We start from the raw sequence: 24,535 nt of genomic DNA on the forward strand, positions 1-24,535 counted from the left end.
TCTTCAGTGAGTAGACAAGAATATAAATAGAAGTCAAGATGAGGTATCTTTAAACTAGGAATAAAGTGAATACTTTGAACACCTTCAAATGCAGAGCCAAGTATATAACTAGCAGTGAGGATAGTTACTCCTGGATTGTTATTAGACCTTTCTTCTGTGCTCTGGTTCTAATTTGCATCAGTAAAAGACATGATTTTACAGTAATCCCTGCTGCCCAAATCATCAGCTTACAAAATGTACTGTCTGAACTCCAAAGCTCTGCTAACTATTCAAGTGCTAAAGCAGCCTGAGCTCATGTAGCAAGCTGGTCTTTCCTTGATTTAGTGTGTTGTTCTGCTAAACAATTAGATTCTGAATCTAGTTCCATTTCAGGCTGAGTAGTGAAAATAATGACTAATATGCATTTTTTAGGCTGAATTAAGCTGCAAGCACCAGTAGATGAGAGAGATTATGCTGCCATGAAGACAGCATATTCACAAGAAAAGTAGCAAGCTCAGAGAGAAACACAATGAAAAATATTCAAATAACTTAGAAAAAGGAGTGAAAATAAATGTGTGTAATTTTTGCAACAATGCATGGAATGGGAAAATAAAAGGATTCAGGCTAAATGTGGGGCAGGAGGGAGAGGAAATCATAATGATTAAGATGCCAGAATTTACCTTTGATTCAGGGAGATGGAATGATGAAAACACGATAACAAGCCGAGTACAGGGGACTGTTCAATAAGAGTTTGAAAGGTCAATACTCAGTATAAATTGCTCTGTGAAGGTACAGACATGTATTTTCATACCAGCTACATGTCCAAGGTGTTTTTTGGTACTGGTCCTCATAGTTCAAACTCATTGTCTAATCAAGATCAAATTAAACTACCATTCTGGAAATATTAGGCCTTATTCCTGACTTTCATAACAATATAAACTGAGGATCAGCAGATTCTCCCATTTCCAGATTATCCCTTTAGATTCTTTTGAAGGCTGTCAGCTACCTCAATGTCATTAGAATTAGGCAGAACCCATACTCAGAGTGGTCGTTCCTTTAGAAGACTGCCAGACTTCTGGAGACATTACATTTGTTACATTTTTCTGAATAAGTAACATTCCAAATAGATTAAACCCATTAAAATAATGGAGCATATCAGGAATGTGCAACCTAATCCAATAGTTTACTATTACTGCAGCAGATGGCAGCTTGCCTAAAATTTTACATGTGATGTAGATTGGCCTATAGCACTTCAGCAGAAAACAGAATAAACTTGCTGTTTATTTTGATGGTTTTTTCAAGTGCAGACTTCCTTTTCTACATTTATTCTACAAAACTTAAAAGAATTTTTTATGATTTATCAGACGCATGAAAAAATATTGCATATTAAGAAGATTAACTTTTTAAACTAAAGATTATTTGCTTGAATGCTTAGCCACATTAGGCCCACACTTAGCATACAGACAACAGGAACAACACTGTTTGTCCCATAGCAACTTATACCCTCACTAAAACAAGACCTCATTGTTCAGGCCCTGCACTGAAAAAGGTAATACAGGTAGTGTTTCATACCAATAAGGAATGAAAGGTATGTAACAGAATCACTGTGGATGAAACATCTTAAACAATTCCAGTTATTCTCAGGTAATTAAAGTTCCTTTCTCCAGACAAATACCTGCTTAAGGAGTCCAAAGGCCCTTTTGCTTCTCTTCAACTTGCACAATAAGCCAAATTTAAAATAATAATGATGCTCAACATTCACCACAGCAGAATTCTATAAGCCTATTTTTTTTCCTGGAAAAACACAGGTATTTATGACCCTTTTTGTACCTATATAGCTTAAGAGGTTAATTTAATTGAGGTTTTTCTGGGTGCAAGAGAATTGCTTTTTAAAGCCCTTTCAAGGCATTTTCAGATCTTGTTCCATTTTATTTTACGTTGTGTAAACTGCCATACTGTAGAGGGAAATGCAACGTACCAATATCGTATTCGCTTAATTGCAAATTGTAGGTATAATCTGCGGAATAGTCAAGTTCTTTGTGTCACAATGAATGTCATGATTATATATTTGAAAAGAGACTGTAAGAATAATTCATTGTTGGTGGGATTAAAACTTAGTGCTAAGCACTACAATTTATCTAAAAATCCCCAATCACTTTGACTAATTCTTTTTGTAAGTATATGAATTACATCATCTTCCAAATCATCCAACACCCCACAATGTCTCAAGTACACACTTTCTTAAGATCTTGAAAGGCCCATATAGCTTGACAAACATTTAAAACATAATTAACTTTAGCAAGCTAACTTTAGATAGTCATATTTTTAAAAAACATTTTGGCTACTGCATCTACATTTATTCACAAGCTGACAACTAGACAGATTCTTAACTCTGGCTGAGCTTCAAACCTTGTCTGCTTTTTCAAGAGGATTCTAGCTCTCTCCCTCAACAAACAAAAAGACTGCTTCTGGTGGGAGATGCTTTTCCAGTTAAACACTCATTAAATTAAAAGGTTTTAATATTCACTGAAATAAAGAATCAGTTAACACATCCAATTCATGTTGTTCGAATGTTATTATTTGACTTCCTATAATTGTGCAAAATTTCTTACTGGTATTTAAGGTGATCCCTATCAGATCTCATCTCTACTCCTAATATTTAAAAAATAGGTCCAGAAAGGATCTCAGTGACTCATCTGATCCACTAATATGTTTTTCTAAGAGCCATTTTCAGACGTTTTTATTTTCAAAGACTTCCTTAGTAGTCCAAGACAATCTATTTCAGTGAGTCACAGCCCTCTCAGTCCTTAGACAATTGCTGAACCTGAATCTTCCTTCTTTAAACCTAAAGTTCTTACTTGTGCTGAAAACTATAAACACCAAAAGCATTTTTCTGATGACTCTTTGAAGCAATCTTATTAAGTGAGCTTAGAGTATCTCGAGTCTCATTTTCTCTAGACAGGAAAAAATCTCTTTAGTTAATTTTATATTTCTCCTTCTCTTTAGGCTATGTCATCAGTTTCACTGCTCTGTACTGCAGTTCTGCAATCTGTCTAATGGACCGTTATTTTTCCTGTGGTGTGACATGTGAAACAGTATTTTGGTAATGACTTATTTATGATGAATAGAAAAAAATGATTACAAATCCATTCGCAAAGATAAATAGGAGGGCTTCTTCATTCACTTCTTTGATTGAGAAAAAGCTTAGTTAATATGAGTCAGATAACTTGGCAATACCACAGAGACTAATACATTCTAGTAGGATGAATGTCATGATGAAAGAAAGAGGGGCATACTAAGTTCATTTGAATGACTACATAGACAAGCAAGTGTTCACATCTAACTGGCACAGGGGTCAAAGCCTACAGTCCACTCCCCATGTTCAGCAAGTAATATCAATGTTATCATCTGGATTTTTGGTATAATACTTTCATTTTAAGCTAAGCATTAATTTTTGTTTTATATGCAATTTAAATGAAAATATTTTGATCTCATTCAAGGTGCAAAGGGTTCTGCTGATCTAGAGAGATGAGTCAGAAGTGACTCATCACCTGTTTTTTGGCAAGATATTTAGTACATGGACAAATCACAAGGTGAATTGTAGGAATAATTTGAAACACCATGGTCTCTCACTGTTGAAGGTTTAGTTGGTTTAATGCTACCTTTTTTTAGTTCCTTCTGAAACCTTACTGATAAACCAGAAGGCAGAAAGTTCTCACAAGATTTTTACTCTCTACTTGAGATTTCACAGACAGTAACATTCTGTCAGGCAACACAACTTCTGTAATAGAACCTATCACAGGCACCAGTTGCTATTACCTGTGATCTCCTGAAGTACTGAAATCAAAAGATGACTCACAAGCTACAAATGCCAAAAGCAACCTTCTGGTCAAATATTCCTGGTTGTGTTGTGCCTTTTTTAAAGAGTATCTGCAGGGTCACATAGAAGCAAGTGTCAGTCACTCAAATACTTGAAGCATTCATTGTTCAATATTCTGACTGCACCCAATAGCATTAAAATTTGACTATTTCTGGACAGATGTTTCAATCAAATGGAAAATTTCTTCTTTACTGGAACCCTTTTCTACAGCTTAATGCTATTATTAACAAAACAAGCAATTGATATTTACTTCTTTTTTTGGAGGGTTTTAGAATATTGAAGATACTGGAAATGAGACTAACCAGAATGATTATTTCAAGTCTAAGCCAGAAATGTCTTCAAGAAATGAGAGTAACAAATGGGCAGAAAAATCATTGAGATTGTTCAGTTAAGAATGCTGTATCTATTAGCTGGATTCATAAGGATGCAGGGGATGTACACTATGCCAGGAGGGTCACAGTCAACTAGAAAGTCAAGTGCAATGGAATGCTTATCCTACAGCAGCTTAGTCTATCAACTTTCTTTTCTCTTTCTTCTGAAATATGTTATTCTTTCTCATTTTGCAGAGGGCAAATATGCTGCCTTTGGCCCTATTAAATTAAGATCAGATAGGGAGCAGTCAACAGTTGTGTTCTTTTGCCAGTTTCATCTCTCAGCATCCACAGTATAATTTTTATAGCAAGTTAAAAGCTTACTTCAGAAGGAAAATTCTTCATTGCAAAAATGAAAGTAATTCATTACCTCATTTGCCTTAACATAGACATGAATGAAGCAGCATGTTGTTCAGAAACACTTCTGAAGAAAGCTGGAGGAAAAAAAAAAGCAAAATAAACTGTCTTGATCTTACATTTGGTACCTCATTTAATCAATTTCCTACACTTATTTTTTCTCATCTAATCTCTATTGGCCACGGAAAGATTAATTTTCTAAAACTTGCTTCACAACTTAAGTTGTGAGAATTGTATCGTTGTTTCCATTGCAATTTTCATTTAATTTCTAAATATCCAAGCACTCTGACTTGCCAAAGATATCCTGTTTCCACACTATTTTGAATATGAACTGTCTTGAGACAATAGACAGTCTCTCTCATCTGAGTATTTCATGTATATTTGTATGTCTGTGTCATGGTTACATCTTCTTTCTAATTATCTCCTCTAAGCTAATTCCATCCTTTTACTCCAAAAGATGTGTCCCAGACTGGGATTCCTGATCTCACTCTCACCAGTGTATGAGACACTTTCAATTCTGCACCTCTCACATCTTACTGGTTTTTTTGGACAAAAGGGAAAATTTCATCATGTGAATTTTAGTGCTACACAGAATCGCAGAATGGGTCAGGTTGAAAGGGACCTCAGTGGATCATCTCGTCCAACCTCTCTGCTCAAGCAGGGTCATCTCAGAGCATATGGCACAGGATTGAATCCAGATGGTTCTAGAATATCTACAGTGAGAGAGACTCCACAACCTTTCTGAGCAATAACACACACTGGATTACCTCAAATTCTGTGCATGCTTTCAGAGGATCCAGAGGCCCAACCTCAACTACACCTAAGCAGAAGGAAGTACCAAAGCTAAAAGCAAGGTCTTGAATTCTACTAACTCCTTTTGCTGATTCACCTACCACTGGTTGTGGTTAAAACTGAATGCAAGTACAAAAAAATGGCTCTACGCACAAAGCAAATCTGCTCTTACACAAACTGTTAGTTTGAACTTACCTTATGTAATGTTACACAGTTTCTTTCATTTTGAACTTTAGACTCACCGTTTAACTTTGTCATGGAGGAAGAACTCACAGAAAGAGGATCCAAGTAATTTTTACTAGGTTAGTACCTCCATAATATCCAGAGGTATCTCCAGAAGCAAAGGGAGAATTTTGTCCTCATAGAAAACTTCGTAGTCTAGTTCTATATGCGCTGTATGCATGGGAACAAGTAATCTGACATACCTTGTAAAAGAAAGCAATGAAGAGATGGGACACTCAGCTTAAACCTGAAAATATTATGCATAAAAAGTGTACCTGCTGCATCAGCACAAACTTCGGTGTGGGCTAATTTGGCCCATTTCTTGAAAGAAAAAGCAGTACTGCTTTAGAAAGTACTTCAAGTGTGTTCTTTTGTATGTTTTTCATTGCTTCTTAGCGTCCCCTGATAGCTCTGAACTGAAGTGTGATCAGAAATTTCATTTGGTTGTAATTTCTCAGTGGGTTGCTACCAGAATAAGAGGCTATACCTTATATGGAGATACATTCTTTTTGACAACAGTTCAATCAACATTCAAACGACCCTCCATTAATGTTTTTGAAAGATTAAGACACCTTTAGTTACAGTTAAATCTCCTCCTAGAAACATGTCCTGAACAAACCCTTGCTGACGTTTGTACCTTATTTCCCCCCTAGTCTTAGAGTAACAATACTGAACATATATAAATAACAGACATTTTAAGGTGGATTTTAAATACATTCATAATTAAAAATATCTTTAAATCAAGCTATTGTAGCCTGAAAATACCTAATTGGAAATACATACCTGCATTATAGTGCATTAAACACTGAGGTTTGCTACTTGCTAATGAATTTTAAAATTGCTTCAGTATTCCTAAAGAGTTTAAGCGAAACATGAGATAAGAAAGTTGTTGGGAAAATTGTCACCAGCTATAAATGCTGCCAATGTTTTAGTAAAAGATAGACTATTATGTTTACTTTCTTATTCTTTCATTATTATTTTAATAATATTTTTAAAGGGAAACTAAAAATGGAAACCTATCATGTAAAATACTAGAACAGTAACTTTAGACAAACTAATTTGTATCATGTTTTCAGATAAAGCAAAATGATATTTTATATATACAAGTACACAGGCTAAACACAAAATGCTGAGAATACAGTATGCTCCAAGAAGCAGAGTTTCTGTAGTCTTCATATTATCTCTTAGGAAAATATATGACCAAGAAATGTAAAATACAAGTGTATGATCAATAAGTGCCAGTTTCAATAGTGCAATATTTTATTAATGACAGAAATATCTGCTTTTAACACTGCTCACGTTACCAAAAAAATGCAGTGATAGTAAAAATGGCAGCAAAGAGGGATTTGGCACCAAAGATATAAAATAACACAACCACACTTCAATGGTCTTTTTTTAAGTGGATCAACAAAAAGCTTATTAGTAAAAATGTGAAAAAAACCCTTTCATTTATTTAACCTGGCCAATCAAAGAGGAGGAAAAAAAAATTGTGTAAAATAGTATAATACTCAAGTTTATCTTAGAAATGTTACCTTTTTTTCCAGTCAACTGATGTAAAGACAAATATGCTAAGATACATTTAGCAATTGCACGTGTGCATGTGGTTTTAATTGATTTCAACTACACAGCATATAGATGTTGAATTCTAAAAGGTGCACTTTTAAAACTAGTTGTATTTGTGGGTTGCTTACTTACTTGTGGCCTAACTTATGCCTTCTTTAGTTTGTTTGTTTGTTTGTTTTCAAATTAGACCTACAATGCTAGTGTTCCTGAAAATACATTTGTGTGGAATGTCTAAATTTCTTATTTTAAAATATAACAACCTAAAATGTAATACAGTACAGTGATGTTTATCTTACTATTAGGCTTTACACAAAGTTTTCATCTTCTGGTTTCCATTTGTATATTTCAGGATATACATCAAACTTGAAGGTGATATAAGCTGTGTCTGTGACGGAGCAAAAGACGTGAGGCAAATTAAAATAGCCATTTTGAAACAGTAGTTCATGTCTTTTTTTTTAAAAAAAACCTCTTTAATTCTCCTAAAGTTTTACATACAAAGAATAAATGAGATACGATCTTATTTCCTTAAAATTTAATATTGGAAATTGGTGCAAGATAAAAATCTATGATGTGGTTGACTTGTTTTAAACCTGAACGTGAGGAAGGGCAGGAAATACAACATGACTTATGTCTAAAAGAATAAAATTCCTTCATAATTTAAGTAGCGGAACAGGTTTTTAATGTTCTACCACAAAACAGCAAGGCAACAGATGATAATAGCCTTGTATTCAATGAATTATCATGAGCATCCACTGCAAACCTGAATATTTTCTGCAAAAATAAAACATCAGATTCTGCACAATAATAAAAAGCATCAGAAATAGATGCACCTGGATTTTCTTCTCTTATTTAAACCACAAATATCAGAATTCAGCATTTATATCACAGTCCTTGAACAGTTGCCCTGAGATGACTACATTAAGCACACTACTGCACTAAGTAGACACCCCACAATAGGCTTGCACTGCAACAGTAACAAAGTTTTCATTAGGCACATACTTTTTCTCATTCATGTTCAAAACCAACATGAAATAAGCAACTCAAGACAATGTTAGGATTCATCCTGCATTTCCTGGTTAGCGAAAAGTTCTTGCCACTTTGGTAATTGAAGTCACAATGTTTTTTAAAAACTGCAGGTACCTCTGGGAAAAGAAGAGTTCCATATTCAGCAAGGCAGCATTATATCAGGATATTTTACACCAACTAAGGCATAAAGAACTTTGCATCAGGGTATACAATATTCAATCTCTGAATAAAGTTTCATATTCTGTGTGGTGAAAGTGCATAGGATTGGGATTCCACCAGAGTAAAAAGAATCCTCTCACAGTATTAAGGCCTTTCAATTTTACGTGAACTGTGTCAGGCTAGAGTCAGCACAGTGGAAAAAACATAGGCTATCATCATATTGGACACCACTGAAGTTTTCTTAACATGTCTTGTCTTCTAGTTGTCGTTCATCATCTTCATCAGCTTCCTCAATAACCTGAATTTCATCTGCTTGAGGTAAAGATGAGATTTCAGTCAGCAGTTTAGCTCCTTCAGTTTTATTTTTTTCTTCCTCTTCAATCATTTTCTTCCATATTTTGTGATTTTCACTGAGATGATGTATTAGCTGGCAAAATATTCGTCTACCTTTTTTTCTTTGAGCTTCTGTAAAATTATAAGCATATTTGATTGACATTCAAAGTAATTGTATTTTACACATACAAAACCAAAGGCACATTGCAGGAGAGATGTGAATTTGAACAAGACACATGAATGCTTATTCTGAATATTTAAATAGTGGCATGACAAAGGATATCAATGAGATTCTGTCTCAAATTGCAAATCTGCTGGTAGTAGAAAATATTTATTAGAAGATTAAAATTTATGAAGCAGCATAACAGCAAAATCTACTAAATTTGTACTACACAATTTCAACTGTCATTGCTATATGTGAATCTATTAAATGACAACTATACACCAACTGAAATACAGAAACTTACTTAAAATAAGATCATCTTCCATTTCTTCATTATCACTCTCTAACTGTGTACCATCATCATCTTCAGTACTTTCTGCATCCTCCTCCTCTTCATCAACCCAGTGCCCTGGAAGCAACCCAGCTGCATTGTAGGAATTACAAAGGGGACCAACTATGTGAGTGATGAAAGATTCCTGCAGTTTAGCAAGCTGTGGAGAAGAACGATCCATGAAGGGGCTTATAGGTAATCCAAGACTTGCTTCCTCATCACCCTGAAAGAGAAATGAAAAAATGTATCAGAATTTCTCACAAAATTAACTTTAAATTTTTATTTTAAAAATTACTTGTAAGGAACCAAGTAACCACAGTCTACAGTTTTCTCTTAAGGGGAAGAGGAGGGGCAGGCACTGATCTCTTCTATGTGGTGACCAGTGACAGGACCTGAGGGAATGGCCTGAAGCTGTGCCAGAGAAGGTTTAGGTTGGATATTAGGGAGAGGTTCTTCACCCTGAGGGTGGTTGGACACTGAACAGGCTCCCCAGGGAAGTGGTCACAGCACCAAGCCTGACAGAGTTCAAGTGTTTGGGCAACACTCTCCGGCACATCATGTGACTCTTGTGGATGGTCCTGTGCAGGGCGAGGAGCTGGACTTTGATGATCTTTGTGGTCCCTTCCAACTCAGCATATTCTATGATTCCATGAACCATCCTATTGACTGTATCTTTTTACTGGAGTCAATAACAATGAATGAAAATTAATTAGGCCAATTTAATTAAAAATACATTATGGCTCAGACTTGCATAGTTCATAATCCTTCTTTCAGCTTTGCTGTCAGATACCCTTGTCCCTGGGTGGAGACCTAGTTCTACTGAAGCTGCTATTCCTCTGCATTTACAGGATGGCTTTTTCCCCATTTTATAAAATGGAGAAGAAAAAAAATCAAGCAGTTGTTCATAGACAAATTTGAGTTATAATCAATTATCTCAGCACTTCCATGGACCAGATAGTCTTAGAAGAAAAAGCTTTTCCCTAAAGGAGCAACTTAGAATACTTCAGTCTTACAGTAATTGTCAGCACTTCAGATTTTTATTGCTATTGCTTAAATCTCCGAAGGAATTTTATTGTTTTCTTTTAACTTCCTAGTTTGAAAAAAATTTCCAGTCCTGGGTTGTTGCCTCATAAGTAGCTAACTCCTCAGGAAAGTGACTACAGAAAAATAACAGAGAATATGGAGCATATTTTAGGAAGCTTGTAGAAGTTGCTAATATAAAAATAGGCAACAAATGTTCAGGCTTTTCCCACTTAATCTTGATAGGTTTATTTATCAAAGTCCCATTGTGAAAATCTTATTTACATTTTAATACAGCTAGTTACTAATGTATATTCTTAATTTTTCATTTTCAAAGTTTTGAAATATCTTCTATCTTTGCACTTAGAGTTAGCTGAATATACATTTCCAGTCTCGTGATTTTGTATATATCCTTTGACCTGGAAACATATCTGTGAACAGAACTTCCCACAGTGGAAGAAGTTATTTTGGTTTATCAGCATGATTTCAGGAAAAGAACTCCTCCCCTCCAAAAAAAACCCCTGATATCTGAAAAAATGGACAACTTTAGCTGAAAGCTTTTCAAACAGTATTAATAGAAACTAAAAGATCATGTTTGTAAGCTATCTATGAAAATAAATTTTCACCATTCAAAATGAGAAGGTGGAAATATTTAACCTGAAGATTTAACACAAGGAATTATGTTTAATTTAGTTAAACCATCTAAATCTCATTATCTGTCCATCATTAAAAAAAGAGTAAATTACCCTTTCCATACCCACCTGTTCATAAAATTCATTAACAATGCCTTCTGTCCACTTCAGATGCAGCTCTCTAACTTTGGCTGGGCCATTAATATCTGCCAGTTTGATGCATATTTGACAGGCCAGCAGGCGATCGTTTTCATTGCTCCATTCTATACCATTACTGTTGATGTCGTTGACCTGGATTAAGTACATATATTTTTTAAAAATTAACTTAAAGCTATTCATCAATGGGCTTGATTTCATTTTGTTTCAGGCTTTGTACAACTTTTTGCAGTAATTTTTCTATATCACCTTTTGTCATACAGTAAAAGGAAAAAGAAAAATTGTTTTTTTACCTCTCAGCAGATGGAACTGTGAGATATGATCAAGGTCTTGTGTGAGTCCCAATGTTACACCTGCTAGGTTTATTAGGCAATCTACAAACAATCTACAATCGATTTGTAAAAAATAAATACTCTATTTGCATTTTTAATAAATTCAAATATTATAAAACTTAAATGCAAGTTATTAAAACTAACAACTACTGAGAAGCAATGATAACATCAGTATATAATGACCACATCTATACAGACACTAGAATGTAACAAACCTTGGCATTAAATTCTGCAAGGAAATCAAAATGCTTCTTGAGATCTGTGGCAAGGATTGCTTCAATCACTAAAAAACGAAAACGCTTGAATTCTACATGATCAAGATTTGATAAAAAGTTGTATTCTGGTCGTGATAAGAAGAGATTCCAGGCAGAAGCAGCATGGTGGTTTTCTAAGACTGATCTGTCATTGTAGAGAACAGCCTACAGAAAAAAAAAAAAACACAACCAAAAAAACCAATAAAACAAAACAAAACAGAGAATCATAGACAATAGAGTGAAGTTTTAAAATTACAATTAAATATTCTGAAGTTTAAGGGCAAGTTAGAAACAAGTGTTAGGAAAAAACAGGAAAAAATTGAAAATTATGTTTTACGTTCTAATTTTGGGGTTAAAGTGACACAAAAACGGCAGATGAGGGGAAAAAACCCCAAACCTAACAACTAGCAAACAAACAGAAAAAGAACTCCAAAGCATATAGAAACTGTTTTTAATGGAAAATGGTGTCACTAGTTTTCAAAATGCTACTTTTAATATTAATGCATATATTTTAACTGCAAATGAGTTAACTAAAATATTAAAACAGCATTGTATTTTACTCACAACTTCCACATTTATATAAAGGTCTTTGAAAATAATTGAATATAAATTAGATAGAACCTAAAAAAAGTCCTTGAAAAACTGCAAAAAGCATGAACAAAATTAATGTTTGTATCTTTGAAAACTGGAGATGAATGTCTGTGTTGTTTTGTATTCTTCCTTGTGTTCTGTTTGAAGCAGAAATACTTAATTGCCAACATCCTGAACTATCTTTGCAATAAGGAATTGTTGAAAACTTACTGAAAATTTAATTTTGAAGTCTTTATCTCCTGGCAAGTCATATCGGTTTCTGATTTATTGTTGTTGATACTGTAGTTACTATTATTTAAGTTTCTTGTCTCTAACTTATTAAGAAACACCAAAATAGCCATGATAAATATTCTTCCCCATACAATATTTCACCCTTAAGGTAAAAATATTTCACCATTCAACTTAGGCATCTTTTCCTTCCAATTCTTCCCTGCCTTACCTTTATTTTCTATCTGCTATTTCATTTAGCTTTACTCTCCTTTACCTCTTGTTTTTGCCTTTTAGACCCTGAAGTGTGTAGCATTTTCTTTCTTTATACTCTCTCTTCTAACAATTAAGTTAAATGTGGGAGATAAAACCAAAGATGCCTTGCTGATTCTTATTATTTACCCCATTAAAGATAACGGCAATTTACCATATAGGACTAATTTGAAATGCAGAGATCACAGAATCATAGAGTGCCTTGGGTTGGAAAGGGACCTCAAAGATCGCTTAGTTCTAACCCCCCTGCCATGGGCAGGGATGCCTTCCACTAGACTAGGTTGCTCAGAGCTCCTTCCAGCCTGGCCTTGAACACTGCCAGGGGTGGGGCAGCCACAGCTCCTCTGGGCAACCTGTGCCAGAGGTCACCACCCTCACAATAATGAACTTCCTCCTAGTATCTAATCTACACCTAGTCTCAATTTGAAGCTATTCCCTCTTGTCCTGTCACTAAGTGCGCTTGTGAATAGTCCTTCTCCATCTCTCTTGTAGGCCCATTCAGTTACTGGAGGGCCATAAATGGGTCACTCAGGAGGCTTCTCTTCTCCAGGCTGAACAATCCCAATTCTCATATTAGGTGATGCAGTTAACTGGACTTTCAGAGGAAGCTGTGTTTTTACAGTAATTGCAGATACTACCAGATCTCAGACAGGCCTAGGGCCAGCTCTCTATGAAATAATCGTCTGCTCTAACCTGCATTGATTTATGATGTTAATTGGTTTTACACACGTGCACAGCCAATATGTACAAAACACATAAGAGTTTTTCAGAGAGGAAATATTAAACAAGTACAGTTCAAAATAATTCCTCCATTTCTTAAATTGGGGAAATGATCCTAAACAGGCTACAGTAGGCAGGTAGAAGAGAAAAAATTTCTTTATCCTGATTTCAAAGACAGACAAATAATTTCCTGGTTCAAGAATTTCTTACCTGAGGTGCATTTGTGGCCACTAGGAAAGCGTTTGTACGACCAGGATGATCATAATCATGCATGGCAGCTGCTACATATAAAGCCATCAATTCCAAAGCAGGAATGTTTGATGCCAGACAACCATAACTGTCATCAAGAATAGGACAACTTTTTGAAGAAATATAACTGATTTGAGCAGGGGTGATACCACTGGCTTCATCTAAAAAAATTGAATGTACAAAAATAAAATATTTTTAGAACAGAATTTCATTTGTAATGCACTTTAAATGACTCAGCCTGACACTGTTGTGAATATAGTATGGTTATGTTGCAATTATGAAGCTGAATAATTGGCAAAGACTTATACTTTCAAAAAGAAAAAATCATACTGTTGTTTAAACAGAAGAAAAGTTGAAATGCCATTGAGTTGCACATTCATCAAGGAGAGATTTGCCTTGGTCCTCAAAACTGTGCAGTGCCTTAGTAGTCACAAGAGGAAGCCACTATTTTTTCAGCTACGCTTGTGCTGCAGAAAAAGTTGGTTCAGAGGAAGGTTCCAACAAGCACAGAAGACAATATAGTGGAACAAGGGACACTGGTCATTTAGGCCATGTCTCTTGGTTACACTACAAATTTATATGTAAAAGTTAGTTGTATGAAGAGAGAGACAACACAGAAGCAAAGTTCATTGGAAGTAACTTCACACAAGACTGGAATTTGGAGTCTTTATTTTTCTTTCAGGGATGCTGTTATGCAGTTGTTAGGATGACCACAGTAATGCCTGAAAGTCTGCATGTGGTAGCCAACACAGAATTAAAAAACACTCATTTTTACAATAATGCCACTAAGGAGGACTTCAATTAAGTTAAATACTTCAGTATTTTTTCTTTGGTCTATTTAACTTTCCAATAAAGTTAAGAAGTATTAGTCTAATGTATTGCAAATGCTAAAAATACTCTTACTGTGGTAGAACACAGAGGTTTCATTCAGCATAGAAAATTTATTAAGTTAACCAGTACTCTTGGCTAACAAACTAACCATTACTCATCTAATAATTTTTCTAAAAGTCAGTTGCATCATATTTCTGCGCGGTGTGTTCTAACTTTGTGATGTTTCTACTGCCTTATATTACAGTACAAAAAAAATAATTGAGCTATAAGAATAATTAGATATTTTCTTCCAGAGTAATTTGGTTTACCTATTGTAGTTTCATTAAAACATTCTCCAGCAAAACAAAAAGCAATCCATGTGAATACATACCCGTGTCACTTTCCATTATGTGCTCATTATGAATTTGCTGAAATCCAGGAATGGGCCGTGTTGTCAGATACCACACTGCATGGAGAACATCCGTGGCATGTATACGGTTGTGATCTGAAATTTATCAAGATACAATGAAAACAGTAGCTGAAATATAATCAAAAGGAAGGAAAAAAAAGAAATGTAATGTGCCAAATGTATTGTTAAGTGAAATTTTGATTAAATATAAAGGAAAATTTGATTTTAAATTATTAGTAGAGGCTATATGTATCACTGAACATTTTTAGAAAGTTAGATAAACATCAAATACTGTCTACACACAGTTCATCCTACCTGAGAGTCAAGAAGGGATTAGGTAGCCTTTTAAATCAATGATGGTAAGCCACTAGAATGGCTTGCAATCTGATACCTTCAAGCACCTGGGTTGGACAAACATCTGCAGCATGGGGGAGCAGGGGTTGTGCAGGGGGACTGTGGTTTTTGCTTTGTTTTCCAATAAATTTGGCTTCTCTACTCAGCAAGATGAATAATTACCATCAAAATTCTTTATTTGCTTATTATTTTATGAAGGAACTAACCCAAATTTCTGTTAAAGCAACAATTATTCTCCCAGTGACTTCAGTATGTTTGATTCAACTACTCAGTCGGAATCTTAAAGATTATTTTCAACCCACATATTAACAAATTCAGTTTTAGAGTCCACCCATTTTTCCCTGCAATTCATGAAATCAGTTCTAAATTCTGTCAAGTTCTAAATTCTGTCAAGTGTATTTATTAAAAACATCCTAAGCTCAGACACTGCCTGCCTCTGTATTAAACATCAAACAAATACACACACTAAAGAATACACACACCAATATACACAAACTCCACATGTAATTGGATGGTACTTACAGGGAATATCTCTGTAGCCATTTTCTAGTGCACGGAAGTAATTCATGAATTCTTGAGTTGGAATTTTGAAAATGTCAAACAAACCAGTGTCTTGAAACAAGGTATAAGTAACCTAAATATGTATTAAAATTAATTTTAGTCTCAAAAACATACCTACACATAATATTCTGCTTTTTCAGCTTTAAACATATCAATGATTTTAAAATTTTACTTGCTGACAGACATGGAAATTACTGAAATTCCACTAAAGATTATCAGAATGCTGTTGTCATAGAGGTATATTAAATAATTTTTTAGCACAAAACTGTGGATTTTTATCATCCTCTCAATGCAGAATAATAAAAAGCTCTTATTTCCTTACTGATACAGATTATTTTTATAATATTCCTCAAATTTTCTTGTAAGGTAAATACCTCATTACTGATCTAAAAAGGAGAAATCTATATTCTGACTTATTATTCAAAAATTCACATCACCTAACTATAGCAACAGAATCATTGCTATTAAAAAAAAAAATTAAAAAAAAAAAAAAAAAAGAAACAACACACAGCCCTCAACATTGTGCTTGCTTTTTAGATTTTTGGGTGTTTTAACAAAGTTAGTTGGTAAAGGAAAATTATTTCAAAAATGTACTCAGAACACCCATATATGTATATAAACCATGTATTATGGCTTATGTGTAGAACTCAGTGATCTTTAAAACCTAATCTCCCCACAAGACTGCAAATATCAAGAAAACTTTTTAAAACAAGTCACTGCTCTTCATTTTTGTAACTTTTTTTCCTGGATATATGAGAGAAACAAGAAATTCTGAAGTGTGGGAGGTGCTCAAAGGAACAGGAGAGTAAAATGAGGGGACATCAATCCTTCCACCTGTTCCAGCCATTCCCCTTTCATGTATGCAATATGAGAACCTTCCAACTGACAACAGTAAAATACAGTTTTTAATTGGCTATTAAGTAAGACTCGTCTCAGGTGCTTGCAGCACAACAGCCTAAAGGACTGGGGTGGGAGGGGGAAGAGGAGAAGTCTCACACACACATAGAATATCAGGAAGAACTGATAGAGAAATTCAAGTAGAGTTAAGTTAAAACCTGTACAGTAAAGTACTTGCAGGTTTGAATTATCCCTTAGACTGCACACAAATGAAGTGCAAGTCAACGTAGTACGAGTAGCCTGCCGTAAAAACACCATTCAAAAGTGGATTGTGGCATTCTAGTCTGTACCTCAACACTTGTCACTAGCTCAGGTGACAAAAGACCTGAAAACATTTGATGAAACAAAACTAATTGAAGATTTAAAACAATGCCCAAAATATTGTGCATTATAAATGAAATGACAGTGTCTAATGACAAAAATGAAATTATCTCCATTGTTTTTTCCTGACTTCAAGCATAGACCTGTGGTTCCAACTGCACCAAAGTGCTTTTAAACTTGTCTTTTTCCCTCCAGCTGCTTATTTCTAACACTGATCTTGAATAAGAAGTAACATGCATTCTACTCCAGGGTGGAAAACTAAGATAATGGTAATAGAAGTATTTTGTGGGCAGATCAGAAGCAATTCAGTTCGACCATAGCTCCATGATTGCTAAATCCACTATAAAGAAAGAAAGAGAAGATTTCAGCTGTCACTGATGAATGGGTAAATGAGGGCAAGAGCAAAGAGGATGATATTTTTGCAACTGCCAGTAGATTGGCTTCAGCACAACATGAAACTGCACAAAGAGCTTAGTAATAAGTCAGAAAGAGATAAAAGAAATACTACATGCAGAAAGCAGCATGGAAAAAAAATCTCATTGTTTGTAGGATCAAGAGGCAAAAGACTGCCTAAAAGATCACTTCTCTTCCCCCACAGGTGTAGCACTGGCAGAAATATTTTACCAAAATAAAGAAAAAGAAATGGTTGACAAACAAGGTAGTAATTCTGAAAGCAGGAGACAATTTTTCACAGGAAACGACAAAACCTCAGTCAGTGCGAGTCTCACCTATCTTTACATTGAGAATAAAATTCAGAAAAAATGGAGCAAGTTGTCTATAAATAAGTCACTTTTTATGTTTACAATGAGACAGAGTATGTGAGAAATCATATTTGTACTTTTAAACATAGCATTCATACATATGTTTACTGCAAAACTTCTCCATGGTTTAAATAAAATGTGTAAGCACAACAGCTTCAGATACCTTCCCTCCTATATTAAAAGACAACAAACCTGACTAAGGATCCTTCCAGACTGATCTCCCATTTCTTTTACAAGGTCAAAAATTTGGAAATTCCAATTGTTCATCTTCTCCATTAGTGAATCATGGTCTAACAGCATTGTTTCTGTGTAACTCTGCTCCACCTGTATGAGATTAAGATACTTCAACATCCCCAAAATAACAATGAAAACTAATTTATCAGTTGAGTTGGCAAAAAAAGCCATGAAAATGATAAAACCTTAGTGAACTTATTGAATGGTGCTGTAACTAGGGCCATGATAAAATCATGAATCAATAGCACAAATAGCACAGTTAAGGGCTTGACTTTTCCTATTTTGGGGCAGCAGTTTCCAGCGCTTTCTGAGATGGTGCTAAATTTCCCTTTTTATTTCTTTTTAAATACGATGAGTTAATAAAACAAAGAAAAAATAAGCATAGGCTAACCAGATATTTACTGAGCATTAACAGTGCATTAATTGAACAAGTTTTAAAAATCTGATGTATAAACCCAAATGTTACTAAATATCAAACCATTTGTCCCTCTGCATGGCCAATCAACTGCATTGTATGGAGATTCACCTGTAAGTCTGACTGGAACTGCTGCATCTTTCATAAACTTCCAAGAGAAAATACTAGTTGATCATTGTTTGAGCATACTCTCAACATTAAATCTACACAAATCAATTTTGATCAATAAAAACCTCATACAATCACCAGCTTCTTGTCATTTGCTAGTGAAATTTATGCCAGCTAAAAATAAACAGGTTAAATAAAAATTTGAACTCCTGCACCATTTTGCCTTAGAAATTACAATTTTAGCAATGCAAAGACCTCTTCACAGCAAGTTAAAACTTATAAACAAATGCTGCACTGATAAGTTATTGCAAGCTTTTTTTGAAATTACATGCTTACAAGCAGATTATTTTGTGTTTGATCAATAGTTTCCTTCCTTTCATCTTTTCTCTTCTCTACATGGTGGAAAGATTCTTTTGAAACATTAGCACTTCCAATTTCACCTTAAAGAAAACACATAAATACTATATCAATAATTTATTTCTAAATTACTACCATCTAATAATTTTTAATTGATCATATAGATTCTTCATAGAAATATAAGTAACAGCTTGTTTCTAAACAATTGTATTTAAGAATTATACAACAAAAAATTTCTAAAAGACAAAATTTATTAGACAAAATGTATCTGAAGATTGAGAAAAGCTAAGAGCGTAACTTTTATTTGCAAAAACGGTTCAGTGATTAGTTTAGCTGAGTTGCTAGAGAATTTGTTTGATATATGGCGTACAGGACTATAAAGGTATGAGTGGAAGCCTGATTTAAAATCCTTACTATGAAGCAGACAATATTTTCTATTATCTTCACTATTCTATGTCATAAAATAAAGTAAAATACATGGATATAAGTTAAAGTATAGGAAAAAATTATGTAGATATATAAAAATTTTAATTTAACTGGCCTAAAAAAACCCCAAACAAGCAGCAAGTTGATATCAAATATTTGTTTATTTTGAAATCTCACCTGATTTTCTGTCTCTGTAGTTTGTAGATTCTGGTTCTGCTGTCAGAAGAGGCTTGAGTATCTGACGTCCACAGCTTACAGAATACATGAAAAATATTTACAATTCAGTAATTTTCTTCTTTTGCTACTGCTGTCTTCTACTGAAAAATATCTGCAGATTACTTTTCTTAAAAATGCTTTTGAAGGTTCCTCCAACAAGTGACCTTAGTATTTTCTCCTAAATTTGGCACACAAAGATTTAGTCTGTACTTAGAAAATAATCAAACACCACCACCCCCGGACTCACGTCCATGCATTAATAAAGTAGAGCTCATTACTTAGAAAATATTCAGAAATACAGAATTATGTTCCCAAGTAAATCCTCCTTTTCTAAAAATCCATAGAATACTGTTTGTCTATAATAACAGTTGCTGTGAGGGATGGGCCATTTCAAATCAATGACATACATACAGCATTCTTTAGTCTCCTGAGATAATAGTACATATTATTACGAGATCATACGACCTTTCTTCAATCCTAGTATGTGCATAGGTCTTGCTGTATGTTTTAACTGTATTCTTTTCAATACATACAAAGTTACTAAATATGTAACAGAGTTTACAGTACCTGCTACACATATAACCTACAGGTGTTTTATCTTGCTGCTGAAAATCTGGAGAGCTAGATGTGTATCCTGGAGGTTTGTGTATGTTAATGCTTGGTTTTGTAAGGAAATCAGCAGTATCAGGAAATTCTACAGGTGACCAGTTGCTGAAAGCCCCACTGGAGGCAGTTCCATGACTTGGTGAACCCACAGGACTCAGGCCAGGAGAAGCACCTTCCAAAACAAACATTACATGGGGTTCAGGTCACAATAAAAACATTGCTGTTTACAAAGACTGGATTTAAACAAAAACATGCTGATGTTATTTTAGTACTGTTTACATGAAATAAAAACCAATTGTAAAACATGATGTACTAACTACTATTTTGCTGCTGTGTCACTGAGCTATCAAAAATGCATGATCTTACCTGCTCGTCTGGGGACTATATGATGAGTCAACGTCATAGAAGATGACCTTTGCTTTGGTATTGTCAGCAAGTTTGCACCAAAAGACCCATTTGAATGAGATCCTTGGCTGAAAGAAAACAGTAATTTTTTTTTCTTTCCTAGTTTGTATTCCATTTTTATTAAATAAAATGCTTTTAAAATAGCTATACTGCCTACTACGATTCAAGAAAGAGTATTAGAAAGATCAGCTAGACAATATATGTCAAATATATGGAATAAAAACTACTGAGTACAAGCAACCTAAAACTTGATACAGTCCTAAAATGACACAATAAATATACTCAGACCAAGTGCAATAGGTTTTACTTCTAGCATGCTACTTTTCTCAAACATTTTAACAAAGCAGGTTATTTTGCAGCAGATGTCAGAATATTTAAAGGATTGATCACTTTGGAAATATCATGAAAACCTTATGCAGCCTCAGTGATTTTTGAATGAATTTTAAATATTTAATTAATTATTTTATTTATTACAAACTTAAAACTAAAGCTGTTTTTGACATCAAGTCAGATTGTGCTTCAGTAGCCAAAGCATTCAACTCAGTTGTTGAATTCTGCCATCTGCTGTTGTAGACATGAAATTTCACTCCAAAATGCAAATTAGTTATTTAGTAAAAAAAAATGTAATATGCAATTAAAAGTAACTGTGTATGTGTACTTCAAAGTGCAAATAGTTAATATAAAACTAATCATTTCACTTCAATGGGCAAAACCAGTGTTTACCGAAGCAGATTAAATCTTGCTTAATCAGATTGTAAACAAAAGTCAAATACACAAATAATACTTGATCTCCCATCATTTAAATAAATGAATACAAAAAATTACTTAAAGAATAAACACAGATTTATTTCTGTGTATATCCAGGTACTGGAGAGGGTCCAGTGGAGGCCAGTGGATGATGTAGGGTCTGGAACACCTCTCTTATGAGGGGAGATCAGGGGAACTGGGCCTGTTAAGTCTAGAGAAGAGAATACTGAGAAGTGATCTCATCAATAGATATCAATATCACAAAGAGGTTCCAAGAGGACGGTGCCAGACTCTTTTCAGTGGTACCCAGCTACAGGACAAAGAGCAATGCCCATAAACTGAAACACAAGATGCTACAGCAAAGAAAAATTTCTTTACACCAAGGGTGTCAGAGCACTGGAACAAGGTTTCCAGAGAGGTTGTGGAGCCTCTCTCTTTGAAGACATTCAAAACCTACCTGGATGTGTTCCTGTGTCACCTGCTCTGGGTGACCCTGCCTTGGCAAGGAGATTGAACTGGATAATTTCCAGAGGTCACTTCCAACCTTAACAGTTCCATGATTTTTTGAAGTCTGATGCTTGGCATGTTAGTCAGATTTCAAAAATGTTGGATTGACAACTAAGACAGATTGATCTTTTCACTATTTGTATATTGTTTAGCTATCACAGCTCACATGTATTACTTTAAAGTACATAAAAGTGCTGCAAGAGTATTTAGTGTAGGAAGACTACATATTAGGCAAGGTCAGTTCATCTTAAGCTAGTGTTTGAATCAGAAACCAAATCAAGAATTTGCATACAAATGAAACAGCAGCTATCAAGAGTTTCTTTTGAACACGGGCTGGATGGGGTAGAAAATTAATTCTGAAATATTAAATCAAATTTTGTAGGAATACTGACTTATTGTACCACTGTGTACTGTCTTTTTCAATTCAGCAAGAATCAGCTGAAAGCACTCAGCAGTTATTTTTCTAACAATTTAAGTATCTGAGTCAATGGCACAACGTGCTCAAGGAATGTAGGAATGCAGGACTGCCTCTTGGCAGCAGGAACAGCTATGCCAGTGCAGCTATTTCATCTAACCTTATCTGTGAGGTAAGCACCCATGGGGAGTTCGGAGATGATTATGTGTTAGAAGCTAAAGAGAACCTGATAAGAAGAATTGCTGGAAGGTGCAAGGAGACAGGAACAGTGCAAGTGTTGGCAAGAGCTCTGCACGCCAGGACACCAACCACAAAAAAGTGAACAGGTATTCTAGGTGAGAGTGTTTTCCACATTGCTACTTTTAATCAAGTGAGCTTGAGCATATTTTATTTAAGAGGGAAAAGCCACTGCAAGGGCCAAATTATTTAAATGGTTCACTTTAACATTAAATGTAATACTGATAGATTCTTGAATGTGTGTATATAAACCTTCATCCACTACAAGTAATTATCAGCTATGAGCATAACTCATATTTTCTTTTTTAAAAATGTATCTATTATACTTTCCTTATGACCTATGTAGAACCACCAAAAAAACCCAAAAAACAACACCAAACAAGAAAAAGTAAAAAACCCCGAACTAAACAAAAAAGCAACACCTCATACATTTTTACAGATTTCACAAGCAAAGGCAAACCTATTTACATATAAATGTGTGCATTTTCACTCATATACAACATTTAAAAAATAAGAAAAAATATTTATTTTAATCCTAATTCAAAATGTTATCTTAATTCTGAAAATAAAAACTCTTCTTGCATCATATTGACTAACAAGCAGAGAAGAGATGACTACCTTAATCTACCTTACCACTTGCTTGATGACGATAGGAATAATAAATGTAATACACACAACAGTGGCTACCAAACACAAGAAAATTATACCACCTTTATAATTATATATGAGTATATGGAAGTTGGCAAGTGACATATATTTTAAATAAAAAGGAGGAAGTCAGTACAAGTTTAGAGACTAAACCAGTTTGTTTTGCAATCATGTATGTTGGACTTTTTTTTTGTTTCCTACTCAAACTGATATGCAGGCCTACTTATGACAGAACACGCCATTTAACCTCAGAATGACCTGATTTCTACTCAAGATCAAACAGAGTTACAAAGCATAGTATATAATTAACTTTTCCAGTTTATGCTGGCAGAATTTGGAGACTTAATTTACATGATTTTACACTAAATACTCCTGCTGCTGAGCTCCAACATTATTACTGCCCTTAAAATATCATTCAGTGCCTACCTTGATGTGCTGTATTCCTGATGAGATCTCTTGCTGTTACACCGTTCCCATCTAGAAGATGTTGTTTCTATAGGTGACATGCCAGAAACTCCTGAAGTTCGTCTCAGCTGTGATGCTGGTAGGCTATTCCTGCTACTTAATCCCTGTTGAGTAATTTAACCAGGGTTAAAATCCATGTAATTAAAAACAGATGTTAAAATTTTATTTATGGTTTGTAAGGGCTATTTATTGTTACTTTTTATAGTGAAACAGTAAGTATAGTATCTTACATTCATTCTTATTGCTTAAGAAACAGAAAAGATGTCATCTAATTTTTTTTTAAAGAATAATTACTTTCCATATCTCTTTTTTCTTTCCCCACATTAATATATGTAATGACAGTAATTTGCTGTAGGATTATGGATTCTTTTTTTTAAACAACAAAGTCAGCTCTCGAGCTCTCAACCTAGTCTGAGATTTTGATAACTCAAATGCTGAATATTGAACAAACAGTGCAAGTACTGTGGAACTTGTGGAAAGGGTGCTCTGGCATATCTTCACCCATTGCACAGGTAGACTATACACTGTATCTTAAACAAAATTTTTAAAAATACATATCTGACTGCATTAAGTCCACATTCCACTTGATACCTCATCCCTTGAGCTGACCATTAGGTAGAAAGAGGAAAGGATGGGCCGGGGAGAGATTCTTCTGCATGACACTGATATGTGTAATCAGACCCTGCATAGTAAAAAGGATGTCAGGAAGAAAATGGTCTAAAACAAAAATCCCATCAATATTTGCAGTGTTGACTAAGGTCAGCAGATTTGTATGAGGACAGGTGGGCCTTGCATACTAACACTTCGAAGCCTGTCAGAGATAATGACTTTGCAATTTTAAGCTTCATGAGGTGGTCAAAGACCATATGTAACTCATAGTCAAAACAAGGGAGTGCAGCTTCTTACCCTGAAAAATCAGACTGCTCTGAGTCCTTATATATAGGATGTGTCTTGACCGTTTGCTTTGCTGCAGAAGTGCAGTCACAGCCAGAAAGGTGGAACTGCACAGGCAGAGTAGGACCACTG

The 24,535-nt window shown here is 34.7% G+C and overlaps 1 protein-coding gene across 1 annotated transcript in view; it reads right to left on the reverse strand.

Moving 5' to 3' along the window:
• Positions 1 to 6,581: 6,581 nt before the first annotated feature.
• The window catches only part of PDE3B (phosphodiesterase 3B), an 85,530-nt gene continuing 67,576 nt past the window's right edge, over positions 6,582 to 24,535 (reverse strand). The window contains exons 4-16 of the mRNA XM_071558902.1: positions 23,471 to 23,613; positions 20,452 to 20,558; positions 20,047 to 20,257; positions 19,441 to 19,514; positions 18,817 to 18,920; positions 17,916 to 18,047; positions 15,706 to 15,817; positions 14,812 to 14,925; positions 13,572 to 13,771; positions 11,532 to 11,735; positions 10,958 to 11,119; positions 9,150 to 9,399; positions 6,582 to 8,814 (exon numbers count right to left, since the gene is read on the reverse strand). Coding sequence (XP_071415003.1) covers positions 8,591 to 8,814; positions 9,150 to 9,399; positions 10,958 to 11,119; positions 11,532 to 11,735; positions 13,572 to 13,771; positions 14,812 to 14,925; positions 15,706 to 15,817; positions 17,916 to 18,047; positions 18,817 to 18,920; positions 19,441 to 19,514; positions 20,047 to 20,257; positions 20,452 to 20,558; positions 23,471 to 23,613 — 2,037 coding nt within the window. The 3' untranslated portion in view covers positions 6,582 to 8,590. The remainder of the gene's footprint in view (positions 8,815 to 9,149; positions 9,400 to 10,957; positions 11,120 to 11,531; positions 11,736 to 13,571; positions 13,772 to 14,811; positions 14,926 to 15,705; positions 15,818 to 17,915; positions 18,048 to 18,816; positions 18,921 to 19,440; positions 19,515 to 20,046; positions 20,258 to 20,451; positions 20,559 to 23,470; positions 23,614 to 24,535) is intronic.

This window comes from Pithys albifrons, chromosome 6, assembly GCF_047495875.1.
Source record: "Pithys albifrons albifrons isolate INPA30051 chromosome 6, PitAlb_v1, whole genome shotgun sequence".
In the NCBI taxonomy this organism is placed as follows: domain Eukaryota; kingdom Metazoa; phylum Chordata; class Aves; order Passeriformes; family Thamnophilidae; genus Pithys; species Pithys albifrons.